This window comes from Nycticebus coucang, chromosome 3 (genome assembly GCF_027406575.1).
Source record: "Nycticebus coucang isolate mNycCou1 chromosome 3, mNycCou1.pri, whole genome shotgun sequence".
Classification (NCBI taxonomy): domain Eukaryota; kingdom Metazoa; phylum Chordata; class Mammalia; order Primates; family Lorisidae; genus Nycticebus; species Nycticebus coucang.
The window spans coordinates 117,006,019-117,024,059 of NC_069782.1; the positions used below are offsets into that span (position 1 = coordinate 117,006,019).

At 41.1% G+C, this 18,041-nt stretch overlaps 1 protein-coding gene across 4 annotated transcripts in view; it reads left to right on the plus strand.

Moving 5' to 3' along the window:
• Window positions 1-18,041, plus strand: part of PAPSS2 (3'-phosphoadenosine 5'-phosphosulfate synthase 2) — an 88,024-nt gene that overhangs the window by 62,527 nt on the left and 7,456 nt on the right. For 2 of the 4 annotated variants that reach the window (XM_053583191.1, XM_053583189.1), the window contains exons 7-9: window positions 558-669; window positions 4,623-4,637; window positions 9,513-9,718. In XM_053583191.1, coding sequence (XP_053439166.1) covers window positions 558-669; window positions 4,623-4,637; window positions 9,513-9,718 — 333 coding nt within the window. The remainder of the gene's footprint in view (window positions 1-557; window positions 670-4,622; window positions 4,638-9,512; window positions 9,719-18,041) is intronic. The other 2 variants (XM_053583192.1, XM_053583190.1) reach the window with 1 other exon arrangement.

An 18,041-nucleotide genomic window follows, 5' to 3' on the forward strand; every position in this document is an offset into this window, starting at 1 on the left:
GGATGAACAGGAATTCGAGGAGGGGAGAAGAATGAACAGAACACACGTCCGAGACCCTGTGTGTGTTTAGACTATACATTGTCTGGCCTTGTCGGCAAAGAAGCCCTTAGAGCCCCAGGGGCCAGAGCTTGAAGGGTTTTCAATATCCTACCAATAATTTTGGACTTTATCTTAGAGTCGCTGGTTGCCTAATTCAATCAGATGACCGAGAAGTACATCTGGTGAAAAATTACAGCCAAATCAGAAATTTTGTGGCAAAAAAGAAAGAATAAACAGTGAATTTCCAACTCAGTTTCACCTTATAGGACTAGATAACAGCATAAAGTGTTCAAATAAATCATCACTATTTGAAATCTTTTCCCTACTCTTCTTTAGAAAGGTCTAGACTTTAACCTGTCTGGCCCTTGGATCTGATCAGCATAACATGTGGGAACACTTACAACATAAAAGATCCTGTTTTCTTCTCCCTGTCAACTGAATAGAAAGGACTGTCCTCAGGCCAGATGTCTGAAAAACAGAACCTATGGAAATGTTCACCTGCTTTTCTTGTGTTGCAGCTGGATCTACAGTGGATCCAAGTTCTGAGTGAAGGCTGGGCCACCCCCCTCAAAGGTTTTATGCGTGAGAAGGAGTACCTGCAGGTTATACACTTTGGCACCCTGCTAGATGGTATGTTTTTGTTGTGGCTGTTTCTTATTCTTTATGGTTAAAGAAAAAAGAAATCTTTCCCGCAGAAATTTGACGGGAAGAAGAAATGTTAGCCTTTGCTTTGTAAACCTTACTGCAAAAATATTTAGATCATTTACGGCATGCCCCATCCTATCATGTATAAGCTCCAATTTTTAGGATATTTTGGTTGTTTTCAAAGGATTACTATGTAAAACTAAGGAACTAAAAAAGAGGGTTTTAAGGCCAAAAGAGGATTAAGTCTGTTTCACTTTCACCTGCTCTTTGCTGGTCCTGTTATTTAAAAGGCAGCAGTCAGCAGCCCTTCTCAGCTCAGTTCTGCACCATCCTGGGGCAGCCATGATGAGCTCTGCACATCCTACAGACCCACGTGATACCTCCACCCTCCAGGCTGCTCCTTTCAAGCATTAGGGCAGCAGCTTTCCTGGGTGGAAGCTGAAGTGCTGATGTTCCTGTGCGTAGATCAATTTGCTTTCATTCCCTAAACTAATGAAGGAGTGTTTAGGGAACTTTCTGGCCCAGGCTGAATGACTTTTAGAAAACTGATCTGTGTGTGTTACTCAGAAGACTTCCAGACCCTTCTGTGATCATTTCCTTCCTAGAACTGCCTGAGCTTATCAAATATAATTTATCTATTTCAAGAGCTTGGGGAATGGCTGCTAAGCGGGGAGGAGCTTGGCATAGAATCACACTGAACCTGTAATACTGAGCAGGGTGCTAAAGCTTTTAGGAAGAAAAATCAAATAAGATGTTCTTTCTTGGGAAAGATGTTCACCTTCTGGGTTTGTGTCCCTGCCGGGGGGAATGGGAGAGAAGGCCATAATCAGCACTCAAAGGCTGCTCAGAACGAGCCTTCCTCCCTTATTCCGGTGTTGTAAGTGACAATGCTCTGGAACCTGAATCCTTTATTTCTCAGATTCAATATCATAACATCCCAGAAGGATATTTGCTTTACTTCTAGCTTGGCTTAACTAGAGTAATAATGCATATCTCTACTGCACTTCTGTTTTCAAAGCATTTTCTCAGATCTTACTTCATTTGACCCTCATAAAGCCCAAGAAAATAGGTAATTAAGTGATTTTCTGAATCCCCAGACCAGAGTCCAGAATCTCCTGATTCCTGGCCCACTGCTTTTCCCTACCAGACTGCTTTCCCGGTGTCCTTCCCAGTAGAATTTAGAAGGCCTACAAGGAAGGCTGGCATTTATCTTGATGTCTTCATTAGACTCAGGCTGAAGACAGATTTATCAAATAATGTCACTGGATTCACCAGCCAGCTGCAAACAAGTAGTTGATTATGAACATGCGAACCAGAGGTGTGGTCAAAAGACCAGTGAAGCTCATTAAATGAGGGGAACGCGTTATAGACAGTGCCATTGACCTTTGACAAATATTTGTTCTATACAGAAAAATATCAGGGCGTTGTAAGTGGTTGCAGAGGTCAATGTTAATGGAAATCAAGGGTCCTTAGCCTGGGATCTAGGGGTTCAGTGTAAGTTAACAAAACATCCTAAAATAGACAAAATGGTTTGTGTTCTAAGAAGGGAAGGAGGGAGCATTTTCCTCAGTTAAGAGGTTATGACTTTGATGGATTCTGTTTTTTTAAGAGCCAAGGTCTCACTTTTGCCCACACTGGAGTGTAGTAACATGATCACAGCTCATTATAACCTCAAATACTTGAGCTCAAGTGATTGTGCCTCCTCAGCCTCTTGAATAACTGGGACTATAGGTTTGCACCACCACACGTGGTTAATTAAAAAAGAAATGTAGAAACAAGGCCTTGCTATGTTGCTGAAGCTAGTCTCAAAATCTTGGCCCTCTAGTGATCCTCCCACCTCAGTCTCTCAAAGTGCTGGGATTATAAGTATGAGCCACCGTGCCCAGCCTCCATGGATTCTTAAAACAGTTTATGATCCATATAGATGGAGAACAGCTAATGCAGATAATCCATGTGGATAACTTAGAAAAAAGTCTCTTGCTTTTCTGTTCACATCATCTGAATTTCATTTTATGGCTTTTTTTTTTTACTTGCAAAAACACATCGCTTTTCTATTTCTTATTTGGCGCTCGCTACCATGGGGTGGATGAAGCACTTACTATTATTCCTGCTTCCCTTGTAGTGCAGACCTCTCCCTGCCCCTCAACCCCACCAACCTTCCAGTCCAGGGATATGAATGAGGCCACTTTCCCATTAATACTTAAATCCCACTAGTGCCATCTCCTACCTGCTCATGCAGAAATCCCAGTTCTTTCTAAAGCCTACACTCCAGTGTTTGCAGGAGTCCCCCAGGTATTGTTTCCTGTGCTCTCAAGTGGGGCCCACAGCCACATGCCACTTGCTGCCTGGATTCATGTGGCTCTATGCACCCACAGATGTGCAGAGCCCACCCACACACTCCAGCCACTAATGTTCTTGGTACCCATAGGAGTGTGGCAGCTTATGGGCTTTTTCTATTAACCTCACTTGAAGACTGTCAGGAGGTTGCTTGAGTCACACAGTATTAGAGAATTGAGTGAGATAACTCTTGTAATCCCTATGGATCCTAGTATCCTCCTGTGACCCCAGTGTGGTCATGGGTTGGTGGTGTTCAAGACCAAATATGCTATTTCCATAATCCCTCCTCTTCCAACCTGAAGGACTTATTTATGAAACTTTCTATAAGACTCTCTTTTTCCCCTATGGGAATTCTCCACTGGCTCCACCATCTCCCTTGGCAACCAGTCTGTTGGACATACTCATGCAGCCTCAGCTACAGTCAAGAGTCAGAGTTCTGCGTGCCTTTCCGAAGCCATCTCAGTGCTTATATAAATCAGTTAATAAAAATAGACACCAAGGATGTTGTGCTGCCCACCTCTACCACCTTCTGTACCTCAGTTTAGCTTTGGCCTACGCAGAGGTAGATTATCCTGGTGGATAAGAGTGTGAACTGCAGAGTCAAACTGTCTGGGTTTGTGCATCCATGATTACCTAGAAACCTGGGCCATGTTACTTTCTAGGCTCAGTTTCTTTATTTGTGTAACTGGGACAGCAACAACTGTCATCGAGGTGCTGAAAGTTTAAGTCAATAGTAACTGCTTGATATATGTCAGCTATTATGAACAACCCTCTGCTTCACACAATGAACAGAACATGGAGTCTTGCCAGGTGTGGTGATGTACCTGAAGTCCCAGCTACTCGGGAGGCTGAGTCAGGAGATTGCTGAGCCCAGGAGTTGTGGTTGCTGTGAGCTATGATTGCACCACTGAACTCCAGATTAGGTGGCAGAGTGAGACTCTGTCTCTATTCAAGAAAAAGAAGAGAAGAAAGACACAGCATCCTTAGAAAGGCCTGGGGTAGAGGTGCTCTCCATGTACTATGAGCATGCATTGACCACTGACTGTGTTCTGACACTGCAGTTTAATGTTAGTATCCCATTTCATCTGGATAATACCCCAGTGAAAATATTTTGTCCATATGTAAAAATAAGTATTGGAAAAATTAAATAAGTTACTTGAAACCTGGACTCAAATCCAGGTCATCTTGACCCTAACATTTGTGTTTATTCTACTTGGCACACTTTGGTGTCCTCTAAACATCGGGGACACCAGGATATTCTAGGGCAGTTTGCTCTTATATTTTCCCCCAGAGCCTGGTTTGGAAACATTTGACAGGGGTTGTAATATCCCATATTTGCAAGAAACAACTTCATGCTAAAGTTGGAAGGGCTATTGACATAGGTTATAATTATTTTAAAACATAATCAAATTCTGATTTCACTGGCTTTTTGCTGTCATGTAGCCTCTGTCTTTAAAAAACAGCATAACGAAAAGCTCAGTATATTTGTATGTTGTATGTGTGAAATGTCACAATAGGATTTTTTCCCTTGAGATTGTTGTTTTAAGATTATTTTGGTAGGAAGCTGGAAACATGTCTTAATTATGTTTGTATTTCTCTAGGCATGGTCCATGCTGGTATGTACTTTAACTTTCTGAGTAGTTAAGTTATGATAATTAAACATGTTACCTTAATTTGAATGAATGAGAACGCAAATAAAAAAAATTCTCATTAACCGCTTGGAATCATTATCAGCTCATGATCCAACCAGTTATAGAAGAACTACATTCTTCTGATGATTAGACTAGAAGGAACAGGAGATTTCTAGAGCTGTTGTTTATAATGTTATATTTGGCTGACAAAAGTAAACTTGTTTCTAAATTTTTGTCCTACATTTTGATCTTGAGTCTTTCAAATTTGTGATCCTCTCTCCATGACTGTTGGTCCTCCTTTAGTTTCACAAATCTGGAATATTTTCTTCTACTGTGTTTATAAAAGATTTTTAATTCATGAAGAATAAATCCATTTTAGATGCAATTTAAAGTAGATACACCTGGTTGGATTATGTATGATTGTAATTCATTTACTTGCAATGTGTGATTATGCATGAATTCAATTTTAAGCTACCATGATTGACACAGAACTGAGAATAAATATAATTTTACTATGACTATAAACTTCTGCATTGTCCTAGAATGAAAAGGTAAATGTCTAAAGCTATTGCTTCCTGGGTCTTATTTTCATCATTGTTTTTCCTTTTTAAAAGCCTACTTAAACAATAAAGAATAATTCAGTTTTTGCATAGAAACAGTCCTAAACATCCAATACACAGATCTCTATGGCTAAGCCAGACGGCTTGAAAATTATTTAAAGCAAAAGAAAGAACATTCAGTTGAACAAGAAGTTACCTGTTGGACTTACCCTGTTTAAAAAAACCCCACAATATTCTCTTCAAAAAGAGATACTCCACAACAAAATAATCAAGGTGGTTCCTAGCAGAGCTGAAGCACATGAAGCAAAAGTTTAAAGCCATGGAGGATGTTTCTGCACAGTTAAATTGCTGGCTAAACTGCTGAATTAGAAAAGTTGATAAAGATGATGGGGAAAGTACAGCAAATCTGCTTATACCCTAGGAGATCAGTTGGCATTATAACCGGCACAACTTCTCTCCATAACATCCCTCAGATTAGCTCCCTTATTGTGACGCCTGCTGGGGAGCACTGTTCAGTCATTGTGGGTTTCCATTCAAGGGCAAGGTGAAGGTGGATCAGAGGCTACATTGGACAGAAGGAGGCCACTGCAACAGGAAAGTGAAGTACTCCTTGGATATCAACCCAGAATATTTGGTGCAAGATAACCTTGCAGGCAGGCCTAAGCCTCCTCCAGCACCCTGCTCCATATTTAACTTTTGCATTTGTTTTACTTTATTGTGGTCAAGTCACTATAAGTGAGGAGAATACTGTGTTCTTTCTTTCCATAGTGTAGTCAGTAAGCAATCTATAGAAAGCATAACTGCTGATCAAAACATCAGCATCCTTGAGTGTACTATTCTTTGCCAGTCTCTCTCCCTTTACCTCACCTAGGCTAGGTGGAAGATTTAACTATCTTCCATCATAAATTCCCATTAACATAGTGCTTTATGGTACCCTCCTCCCAGCAACCCAAGGAGATATGCATTATGTATTTTTTTTTTAGTATTTTAATTTCTTTAATTTTTTTAACAGTATATTTTCTAGTTATTTCTTTAGTTGCTCTGAGACTTACAGAGTACATCTTAACTTTTCACATTCAGTTTTGAATTTATTCTCACTTAAATTCAATGAGATATAGAATGTTACTCCTATTCCCTTTATTGTGATAACAACAATGTCACTAAATTGTACACTTAAAAATGGCTAAAATTGTAAGTTTTTAAGTTATGTATATTTTCCTACAATTTTAAAAAGTATATATATGTTGGTGGGCCTATGTCATATAAAAATATAATGTATTTGCCAATAACAAAATGAATTGGGTGGGACCAAAGTTGTATTAAATTAGAAATGACTCTAGGTGGTCAAATGAATCCACAGAAACAAATGGAGAGATTTGTTTTAGATATATATAAGAAGAAATTCTATATAAGAAGGTTATGATAACAGATAACAAATATGCCTTCTACCTTTATTCTCTCACTTCCTTTAAGACACATAACATATAAAGTAATAATTATAACAATGTAATGTTACATTTGTAGGTATGATATGTATAACAATATCACAATAAAGAGATATGCATTATGTATTATTCTATTTTTCCAGCTAGGAAACTGAATTCAGAGAAGTTGAATGATAAAACATAGTGGGAGAATGCCTGACTCTGAGTTCAGTGTTATCTGCAAAGTACTTGGCTGCTGTAACTTCCCATGAACTTTGAAACAGTCGTGTGAACAACAAACCACGTAGAAGAAAATAATCTGTGCGCAGGAAAATAATCTGTGGCTTATACAGCATCCTAGAGCATATCGCAGGATTTTATGATAAACTGGATTTCTTTATTGCTGGCAGTTGCAGTCTATATCCTATTGGACATTCCTCAGGTTTTAGTATCTTTTGGAGAGTGTTTTAAAGGACCAAAGTGATATGCCTAGGAAGTTTGGTTTCCTAGCTACTAGGGGGAGTGTTACACCCCAAAGGAACAGAATTCACATCTTTAACTCTGACAGAGGTATTCCAAATGTTGGACTTGAAAGTTAGGTTTAAACAACCCCATTCATCCACGGCATATTTTCTCAAATCCATCGAAAACTGCCTTTGTTTTCTGTGGAGTTGAATGTTTCTTTAATTCATCTTCCTTTCATTCCCTTCTGAATGTTGAACTTGGGAGGGCTCACTTCTCCATGGGCCCTCCTTTTCTCCCCTGTACGTACAAATGACAGACTGGCATATTTGTTAGGGCATCACTACAAAAGAGGGAACACAGTTTTGTGATTTTTTTACATTATCTAGGATTATTAATAAATGGGGTGTTTTTAAAAGGGCCAACTTCTATCCTTTTAGGCCTTAAAGTAAAAAACAGTCAAATCTTTGAACCATTTTAAACATTTTATCTAGAAACATTTTAAAACATTTTTCCTAAAAAAACTTATTCACTAAAAAAAAAAAAAAAAGAATACATTAACATAAAGAAACTCTAAAACAATGACTGTCATTAGTTGTACCAGTTACTAAGCTGGGCTCTAACGTAGTGTTCCCCTGAGGATTGGGAGACCTGTGTGGATTGGCGGCTTCCCACACTAGAGGATCCCCCTGACTCCGTGTTTTTAGTTTCTGTATTAGTCAGGGTTCCTCAGAGAAACAGAACCAACAGGATACAGAGAGAGAGGAGAGAGAGAAAAAGAGAGAGAAAGACAGAGTGGGGAGAGAGAGAGACAGGGAAGGAGAGAAGAAATGGGGGTAGAGGGAGAGAGAGAAGGAGAAAAAGAGAGAGAAATCAATGTTTTAAGAATGAGCTCATCCGGCAGGCTGGAGAAAAGGACAGTTGCTGTTCACGTCCAAAGGCTGTCTGCTGGCAGAATTCCCTCTTCCTCTGGGGAGATCAGTCTTTTTCTATTCAGACCTTCACCTGATTGGATGAGACCCACCACCATTATGGAGGGTAATTTGCTTTGCTTAAAGGATCCTTGAAATGTTAAGGCTATCTAAAAAATACCTCCCCAGAAACATCAAGAATAATGTTAAACCAAAAACCTGGGTACCATGGCTTCACCAAGTTAACACATAAAATTAACCATCAGAGTGTCTCTGTCTTTTTTTAAAATTGTTTTTCTGTCTCTCCCTTTGTGGTTTCTTGCTGCTGAAGATGTAGCTTCTCTGAACACCATGTTCCATACCTTGCAGTCTGTTGTGTTGTACACTGAGAACTCAGATCACCCCGTTTACATAAATTCCTCTTAAAGTAAGAATATCAGCGTCATGCTGAGTGGGTCCCACTCTCCCAACAAAGTGAGTGTTAATAAGTGATTTTACGTCATTTTTCATGCCTCTATTATTTTTTGGGGGTGGAGTCTCACTTTGTCACCCTGGGTAGAGTGCTAGGGCATCATAGCTCACAGCAACCTCAAGTGAGCCCTCAACCTGGGCTCAATTGATCCTCTTGCCTCAGCTGCCCAAGTTGCTAGGACTACAGGCACCACCACAACACCCAGCTATTTTTAGAGACGGGGTCTTGCTCTGGCTCAGGCTGGTCTCAAACTCCTGAGCTCAGGAAATCCACCTGCCTCAGCCTCCCAGAGTGCTAGGATTACAGGTATGAGCCACTGTGCCCTGCCCTTCCTCTGTATTTTTTAACTTTTGGTTCTTAACTGCAGTTGAAATAGCAAGACTTGAGATTCCCAGATAAGTGAGGTTTACCAGTCTTTCAAAATATTTAAAGGTGATGCTGTGCCTTGACCACAGCAAACAGTATCAGGAGGATGGCTTGTTTGGGGTCCTGTGGAATCATGTTAACTGTCTGACTTTTTCCCTCTCTTCTTAATTCAATGTGTTAGTAGTGCAGATAGAGCCTAAACAGATAATAAAATAAGACTCGCCTGTCATTTAACAAAGTTCATTTTCAAGAGGTTTTTGTTTTGCCAGTGTTAGATTTGTTTAAATGGAGCTTTAAAGACTTTGAGCTCCCTGATGCATTGAGGTCAGGACTAAGCTTTAAAAAGGGAACTCAGAAGGGAGATATCCCCTCTGTGTCCTCCAGTTTAAATCACTCACTGAGCCCACCTCCTGTCTGATTTGAAACTCTGCCCACTTTTACCTGTGCTCTGTCCTCTGCTTTGGGAAGCCCCCTGAGGGCATCTCATAGATTCTAGAGAAATGGATGCAGTGCTACACTGGTGCAGCCAATACAACCAAATTGGAGTGAGCTCTTCATGGCTTTTGAAGGAAAGTTTGGAAGGGGCTTCACGCACACTTGGGTCACCCTTCAAGGATGACACATCTTATATCGGTATTCATGTGTCACCTTGGCTCTTTCCACAGATGGAGTGATCAACATGAGCGTCCCCATCGTCCTGCCCGTCTCTGAGGAGGATAAGGCACGGCTGGAAGGGTGCAGCGAGTTTGTCCTGACATACAGTGGACGGAGGGTGGCTGTCTTACAAGACCCTGAATTCTATGAACATAGAAAAGAGGAGCGTTGCTGCCGGGTGTGGGGGACCACGTGCACAAAACTCCCCCACGTCAAAGTAAGTCACAGAACCTTGGGAAGGGTTTTCTTAATCTATTTTAACTTAGGACAAACACAATTCTTTTTAATTCCCTCTCAAAGGACTAAGAAAAACTAGAGTTAGATGGAAGAATGTATTTCTGAGGCTGGGTTTGGAGGCTTTGCCTTGGGAGAGAGATCTTTTCAGAAAGGAGCAAAGAAACATCTGTTTGAGGGCTGGTCTCAATGATCTCTAGGGTCCTCAGATCCTGTGATGGCTGGCCCCTTCGCTAAATAGGTCCAGGAAGGGAATGAATCTGCAGTCAAAAATAGAGGAATAAAATTATAGCTGCTATCTATGCACAAAACCACAGCCAGACCTTGCAGCCCTGTCTGTTTTGAAAATGCATATGGGAAATAAATACCTTTATGCAGACTGCGCCCAACCGACTACTGGACAGAGAACACCAAATTCATGCTCTGTGGTCAGTGAGGGGTCAATGACAGCTTGTCAGTAAACAAAAGTTAGCACAGATATTAGCAGACTTTCCAGAGGGAAGATATCACATTTTGTCAGTGGATTTTTTTTTTTTTTTGATACAGAGATAGCATCTTGCTCTGTCTTCTGAGCTACAGAGCCGTGGCCTCAGCCTAGCTCACAGCAACCTCCACCTCTTGGGCTCACATGATCTTCCTGCCTCAGATTCCAGCTGAGGGCTGGCTAGTTTTTCTATTTTTAGTAGAAATGGAGGTCTCGCTTTTTTCAGAGTGGCCTGGAACTCCTGAGCTCAAGTGGTCCTCTCACCTCAGCCTCCCCGAGTGTTAGGATGACAGGCATGAGCCACCACACTTGGCCTGTCAGTGGATATTTTTCAGACTGAAAATATGTATTCATCTGATTAGGATCACATAAGTTCTATCATACCTAGAGGCAAAATAGACTAAAACTCAGCTTCCTTCATAGCGTCTGATTGTTGTTGGGGATGAGGTAGGAGAAGCAGTATAGAATTGCTGGGTATGGTCCATTTCCCATAAAGAAAATACATGAGATTGAAAGTAAGAGTCAATCCTCATCCAAGATAAGAACATTAGGGTGGATATTTTACTAGTAGCCATATACCACCAATTTGACTTCTCCAAATTCCCCACTTGAGGGATAGACACTGATTTTCAGCAGATTCAGAGGAATGGAGGCCAATTTGGGGCACTGGAGACTCTCAAAATCCTTGTGATTGGACAAGGTGCATCCTGTCCTGGGCCTCACTTTCTTCATTTACAAAAGGAGGGGGCCAGAATCAAAATGATTCTATCTCCTTTACACCAAGGACCCTGCAAGAAAGATAATTTGTTTGGATCTGGTTTTCGGTGCTCGCTTCGGCAGCACATATACTAAAATTGGATCTGGTTTTCGTTTTGTTTTTGTTGTGAAATATTGCATGTAGGATGAACCTTTTCAAGGTCTCTGTGGGGGGCCTCTGAAGACTTTCTTTATCTAAATAGAAAAGGAAAGCAAAGTAGCCTTTTCATTTATTAGACTCAACGGTTCATCTTGCAGATAAGCATCTTTCATCTCAAGGCACATTCAGATCAAGTCGCGTGAGCAGTTTTTCTCACAAAAGCTGGCAGTCCTGGAAATTGTTGGACATTGACTAAGACCTGTTTATGGAATATCATGTCCTGGGACTTAATGATGTCTCTGTTTATTTCTTCCTGATCCTAATCTTATAGGTTTGGGATCTTATCTTTACTCAGTGACTCAAAGAATAGTGGCCGTTCTCATTACACCAGCTCTGGTATTTCCACTCCACAAACACATGACTAGCACAAAACAAAACAAGACAATGACGAATCTTTTGTACTTCACTTCATAGATACCGCGTATTTTACAAATTGAAGGTTTGTGGCAACCCTGCTTCAACCAATCCTATTAGCATCATTTTTTCCAATGGCGTTTGCTCACTCGGTGTGTGTGTGTCACATTTTGGACATTCTTACACTATTTTAGACTTTTCATCATTATTATATTTGTTACAGTGATCTGTCATCAGTGATATTTGATAGTACTATTGTAATGGCCAATTTGAGTAGCCAAGAACTATACCATATAAAAAGGCAAACTTAACTGGTAGATGTTTTGTGTGTTCTGACTTCCCTACCAACTGGCTATTTCTCTCTCTCTCTCCCCCTCTCCTTGGGCCTCTCTATCCCCGAAGACGCAACAATGTCAAAATTCGGCTAATTAATAACTGTATAATAGCTGCTAAATATTCAAGTGCAAGGAAGAGTCCTACTTCTCTCATTTTAAATCAAAAGCTAGATATGATTAAGCTCAGTGAGGGAGGTGTGTCAAAATCTGAGACAAGATAAAAGCTGTACCTCTGGTGCCAAACAGCCAAGTTATGAAAGCAGAGGAGAAGTTCTTGAAGGAAATTAAAAGTGCTACTCCAGTGAAGTAGATAAGAAAGCAAAACAGCCTATTGCTGACATAGAGGTCATGGGCAAACTTCCTTTTGCCCTCTGAAGCTTCTCTGAAAAATCAACTGACAAAAGACAGAATGATAAGAGAAAAGGCATACCAACTTATTATTGTTCATGGGAAATAATTACAAAGTGATTACCCTTGATCACTGTACAGAAAGTTATATGTAACCTTGAGGTTACAGAAAGAATGTTGGCTCAGAATATGGCCAAAACAAGATTATAGCAGGAAAACAGGTTATGAGACAAGTTGTGGGAGGGAGAGAAGAGGAAGTCTGGCTAGCAAAGGTGGTTGTGTTATGTAGATGAAACCTCAGAGATAAATGTTTCAGACCTTGAAGTTGTCAGATTCTCAATCAATCTTTCCCAGGTCAGACAAGGAAAGACTCTCGGAGAAAGCCTGGGTGCATCAATGCAGATTTTCTCTACAAATGCAAATATCCACCCCTCAAAGACAGCTTTTTAGCTATTCTCATATTTCCAACCCTTCTGAATAGCCATCTTGGAAACATATTTCCTCTATGCCAAGGAAATATATTTTGGGGTGAAATATTTCAGTTTTCTTCACTGATAGGTACAAAGTTTTAGAAGTTGGAATAGAAGATTCACGTAACCACAACCCTCCCATATGCCAAAGTGCACTCCAGAGCAAGGCCCTAACTCTCTTCAATTCTATGAAGGCTGAAAGAGGTAGAGAAGCGCAGAAGAAAAGTCTGAAGCTAGCAGAGGCTGGTTCAGGGCTTAAGGAAAGAAACTGTCTCCATAACATAAAAGCATGAGATGAAGCAGCAGGTGCTGATGGAGCAGCTATAGCGAGTGATCCAGAAGATCTAGCTCAGATAGTTGATGAAGGTGGCTACAGTAAGCAACAGATGTTACAATGGAGGAAAGACAGCCTTCCCTTGGAGGAAGATGCCATCTTATAGCTAGAGAAGAGGTGTCAATGCCTGACTTCAAAGCATCAAAGCATAGGCTGACTCTTGCTGGGGCTAAGACAGCTGGTGACTTCAAATTGAAGCTAATCATCATTGACCATTTCAGAAAACTCTAAGGCCCTTAAGAATTATGCTAAATCTACTCAGCCTGTGTTCTAGAAATGTAATAATAGAGCCTGGCTGGTTTACTAAATATTTTAAGACACTGTTGAGTGGTCTGCTCAGGAAAAGATGATTCCTTTCAACTGTTTATTTACAATGCACCTAGTCACCTGAGAGCTCTGATGGAGATGTACAAGGAAATTATTGTTGCTTTATTGCCTGTGAATAGAATATTCATTCTGCCCAGGGATCAAGGAGTGATTTCAACTTTCACATCTCATTATTGAAGAAATATATTTTGTAAGGCTATATCTGCCACACACAATGATTTCGCTGATGGCTGTAGGCAAAGTAAGTTGAAAACCTTCTGGAAAGGATTCACTATTCCAGATCTATTAAGAACCTTCATGATTCATAGGAGGAGGGTCAAAATATCAACATTAACAGGAGTTTGGAAGACGCTGATTACACCCCTCATGGAGAACTTTGAAGATTTCAAGACTTCAGTGGAGGAAGTAACTGCAGATGTTTTAGAAATAGCAAGAAAACTAGAAGTGGAGCCTGAAAATGAATTTCTACAATCAGTCTTGAACAAACAAGGAGTTGCTTCTTACAGATAAGCAAAGAAAGCGGTTTCTAGAATCTACTCCCAGTGAAGATGCTGTGAACATTGTTAAAATAACAACAAAGGTGGCTGTGAGCCCATAGCACAGTGGTTACGGCCAGCCACATACACCTGAGGCTGTCAGGTTTGAACTCAGCCCGGGCCAGCTAAGCCATAATGACAACGGCAACAGAAAAATAGCTGGGCATGTGACAGACGCCTATAGTCCCAGCTACTTGGGAGGCTGAGAATTACTTAAGCCCAAGAATTTGAGGTTGCTGTGAGCTGTGACGCCATAGCACTGTACCGAGGGTGACATAGTAAGACTCTGTCTCAAAAAAAAAAAAAAAAAAAACCCTCAAAGGATTTAGAATATTACACCAACTTAGTTACATCAACTTAGTGGTAGGGTTTGCAAGGATTGACTCCAACTTTGAAAGAAATTCTACTGTGAGTAAAATGCTATCAAACATCATTGCATGCTACAGAGAAATCTTTTGTAAAGAGAGAGTCAATTGATGTGGTAAATTTCACTGGTGTCTTATTTTAAGAAATTGCCACAATGTCAGTAGCCACCACCCTGATCAGTGAGCAGCCATGAACACTGACTGAGGCATGTCTATGGCTGCTAATCCATCCACCAGCGAAAAGATTATGACTCCCTGGAGGCTCAGATGATTGTTAGTAATCTTTAGCAATACAATATTTTTAAATTAAGGTACGCACATTGCTTTTTTAGACACCATGCTATTGTATGGTTAATAGACTACATTATAGTATAAACATAACTTTTATATGCACTGGGAAACCAAAATATTTGCTTTGTTCCAATAGTCCCTCTAATGAAGCAGTCGGGAGCTGAACCCTAATATCTCTGAGGTATGCTTGTATTTCATCTTGCTTTGCAATGTATGTGGGCAGTTGGATCTCAGAATTTTGGAATATCTTAGAAGCCAGGGAAAAAGTGGTGGCGTGGCATGTAGCTTTGGCAATATTATCAGTGACTGTGTTCCATCAGGTCATTAGAGGGACTCTGTAAACATTCCCAGTGGGCTAATGGTGAGAAATGGGCCATGAATAACCAGAGAGAGAAAGCCACTCACCCCATACTCACTGCTCTGGACTGCTGATGGCACATTTACTAAACAACACAACACGTGACTTTTATTGGGGAAAGAATTTGTTGGGGTTTTTTTAGTGCCCTGAAATTCACAGTAATCTTTAACATAGGTTTTTAGAACCCCAATCCTTCTAAAAGTAATTACTTTCAAAGGTAATCATGGGCCTTGTTGCATTTCCATGTGGGACTGAGAACAGCATTTATAAGGAAAATGGTCAGTCACCCAGGAAATGGTGTGTCTCTGTCACTTATCTCTGTGAGTCACTCTGACTTTCCACTCACAGCATTCCATCCTCTCTTCTGAGTCACTAAGTACAGAACCATGTGACAGGATCTCAGACGAAATGGTGGGGAAGAGCAGGTGAAACTTGTAGGATTAATCCTTGGTGGAGCCCTGTTGCCTTTCATCCATGGCTCTCAAAGCTTTTCCAAGTAGTAATTATTTCTCACACTGTTCCTGAGAAGCTAAGAATCATTACTCCCATTTTAGAGATGCAGAAACCAAGAGAACAGAATATGACTTCCCAATGAAGGACAGAAATGAGAGGTTTTATATCCTTTAGCTCCACAGGGAAGACAGCATAGTCAATTACACCAACAGGATCACCTGGGGAGTGCAATTACTGGGGAGCTGCAATCCTTGCCCGTAACTGGATCCCATCCTCACAGACTTCTATTGAATTGGTTTGAGGTTGTGTCTGGATCTTGGGGATTTTGAAGCTCCTGGGGATTCTAATGTGCTGCAAAGATTGAGAATGGGCAGGTTAGATAAGTGTTTGGAGGTGTTTTCTGTATGGCTCCACCTGGATGTATCTCATAAACACCGCGACTTCACATGCTCACCCTCTCTCCAAACCTGTTCCCCTCCTGTGCTCCCATCTCAGTGACGGCTCCACCATCCCGACACCTGGATGCCATTCCTGCTGCTTTCTTCTCCCTTTATTCAATCGCCAATTCCTGACAATTCTGCCTTTCAGATATTTCTTGGGTTTGTTCACTCCTCTCTGTTCCAACTTGGGCCAAGACATTTCATTTCTTTCCTGTCTCTTGCCTTACTCCCTTCTAATCCTTTCTCCATTATTCAGCTAGACTGAACTACTCAGCCTTTCTTTGGGAACCCCTTTGTAAAGATATGACCCAACAAAATCTCTCCTACAGTCCTCCTGGAGCTGCTCATTAAATCATTCTCTCTTACTTTTTCACAGGCCCATGTCAACCTATGACATTGTTCCCCTCCTTCCTGCCTCTAGTCTACACTTTATTTCCTTTATTTCTTATGGGTCAGCCCTAACCCATAAGATTAACTGAGTGCCTCTAGAGCAATTTGTACCTGTCCTGTCCACACATGTGACAGATGATGTTGGAGTATCAGCAAGGGGGCTACAGATGAGGGGAAGTAAATACCGTGGGTAGAAGAGTCTAGTTTGCAGGAGTTGGAGATTTGGATCCTGGCTTTGGTAGATGGCTGTGTGCACTTGAACTCTGACATTTCCTCTCTGAAAAACTGCCTGCTCATCTAAACTTGAGGGCATCAGCCCATGTGATCTCCAGGTTCCATGACTATTAAGGTAGATAATGCAGAGATGAAGGTATCTTCTCCATTTGCACCATGTAAGCTTTTCTTCTCCTTGATTCTGTTCTCTGCAGCCTTTCATCATGACCTTATCTTCCTGAACCCACCATTCCTTTCCTTCCTTCTGGTTCCTTTCCCTTCTCTCCTCTGCCTTTCTGCGTTCTGACCTTTCCACTTTCCCACCCTCAGCTGCTCCTCCCATTCCACTTAGCACGTTCCCTCATCCTCTCCTCCTTTTTACATTCTTGTTCCACGTCCAATTCCCCTTTCACTATTTCACTGGACGCCCTAATCTTTACTCCTGTTCCTCTCAGTGCATCCAGTTCTGCAAATCTTCTAGCTGGGGCCCTTCTTCTGCCTCTGGCAGGACACTTGAAAGGGGATGAGGACTTCTAGGACACAAAACCCTGGGAAATTAGGCAGAGCCACTGAACCTCCCTTTCTGATAGCTGGACAGTTCTAGGGATAGTGGAGAGAGATACCCTTTGTCCTTTCCCATCCTAGAAATGCCAAAAGCATAGTGTTAGCATTGCTGTCCAAACAGACATGTTTTTAGGCTGGACGGTGAATGTATTTAGTAATGGTTCGATGCTGTCTTCACCAATAGATAGAGTGACAAGGGTGGACCTCTAGTGTCCAGAATGAATTACTGCATTGCCAGGGGTGTGTGTGGGCGGGGGGGGGGGGCGGTAGGTATCTTAACTCTTTCAAAATTGTATGGGTAATCTAACTCTAAGCAAGGAGGACAGAGCATATGTATGGGTATGGGTATTTGAAAATATTCTTGTTCAGTGATTTGCCTGAACACAGAGTTTAAAAAGGAGGCCATGAAAATACAGCAAAGTCTGTTGCACAATTACCTTTTTTCTACACCAGGGCTTCTCAACCTCAGCACTACTGACAATTTGGGCTAGATAATTCCTTGCTGTGGGGAGAGGAGGGGGGCTGTCCTGTGCAATTCAGGTTATTTAGTAGCATTCCTGGCCTCTATACAGCAGAGGCCAATAGCAATCCAGTAGTGACAATTAAAATTGTCTTCAATTTTTTAATGACTGAAAACTTCCTAAATTTGTCGGAAAACATAAATCTACATACACAAGAAGTTCAACAAACTCCCTCTTCTCAATTTCCAGCCTGGCAGCCTGCATGACACATTTCAGACTTTGGAAAATGAATACAAATTTAAAAATCAATCGTTTGGGGCCTCCTTGCAGAATTTTTTTTTTTTTTATTAAATCATAGCTGTGTAAATCAATATGATCATGGGGCACCATACACTTGGTTCATAGACCATTTGACACATTTTCATCACATTAGTTGACATAGCCCTCCTGGCATTTTCTTAGTTACTTTGCTAAGACATTTACATTCCACATTTACCAAGCCTCACATATACCCTTGTAAGATGCAGAATGTTTATGACGGGTTTATGATGCCCTTCAAAAGCGTGACCCTCGGATTTTCTCTAGCCTTTATTGATAGAAGCTGGAGAATGTTACTTAAATATGATGGACATTTGGGTTACTTCCACCTCTCGGCTATTGTGAATAG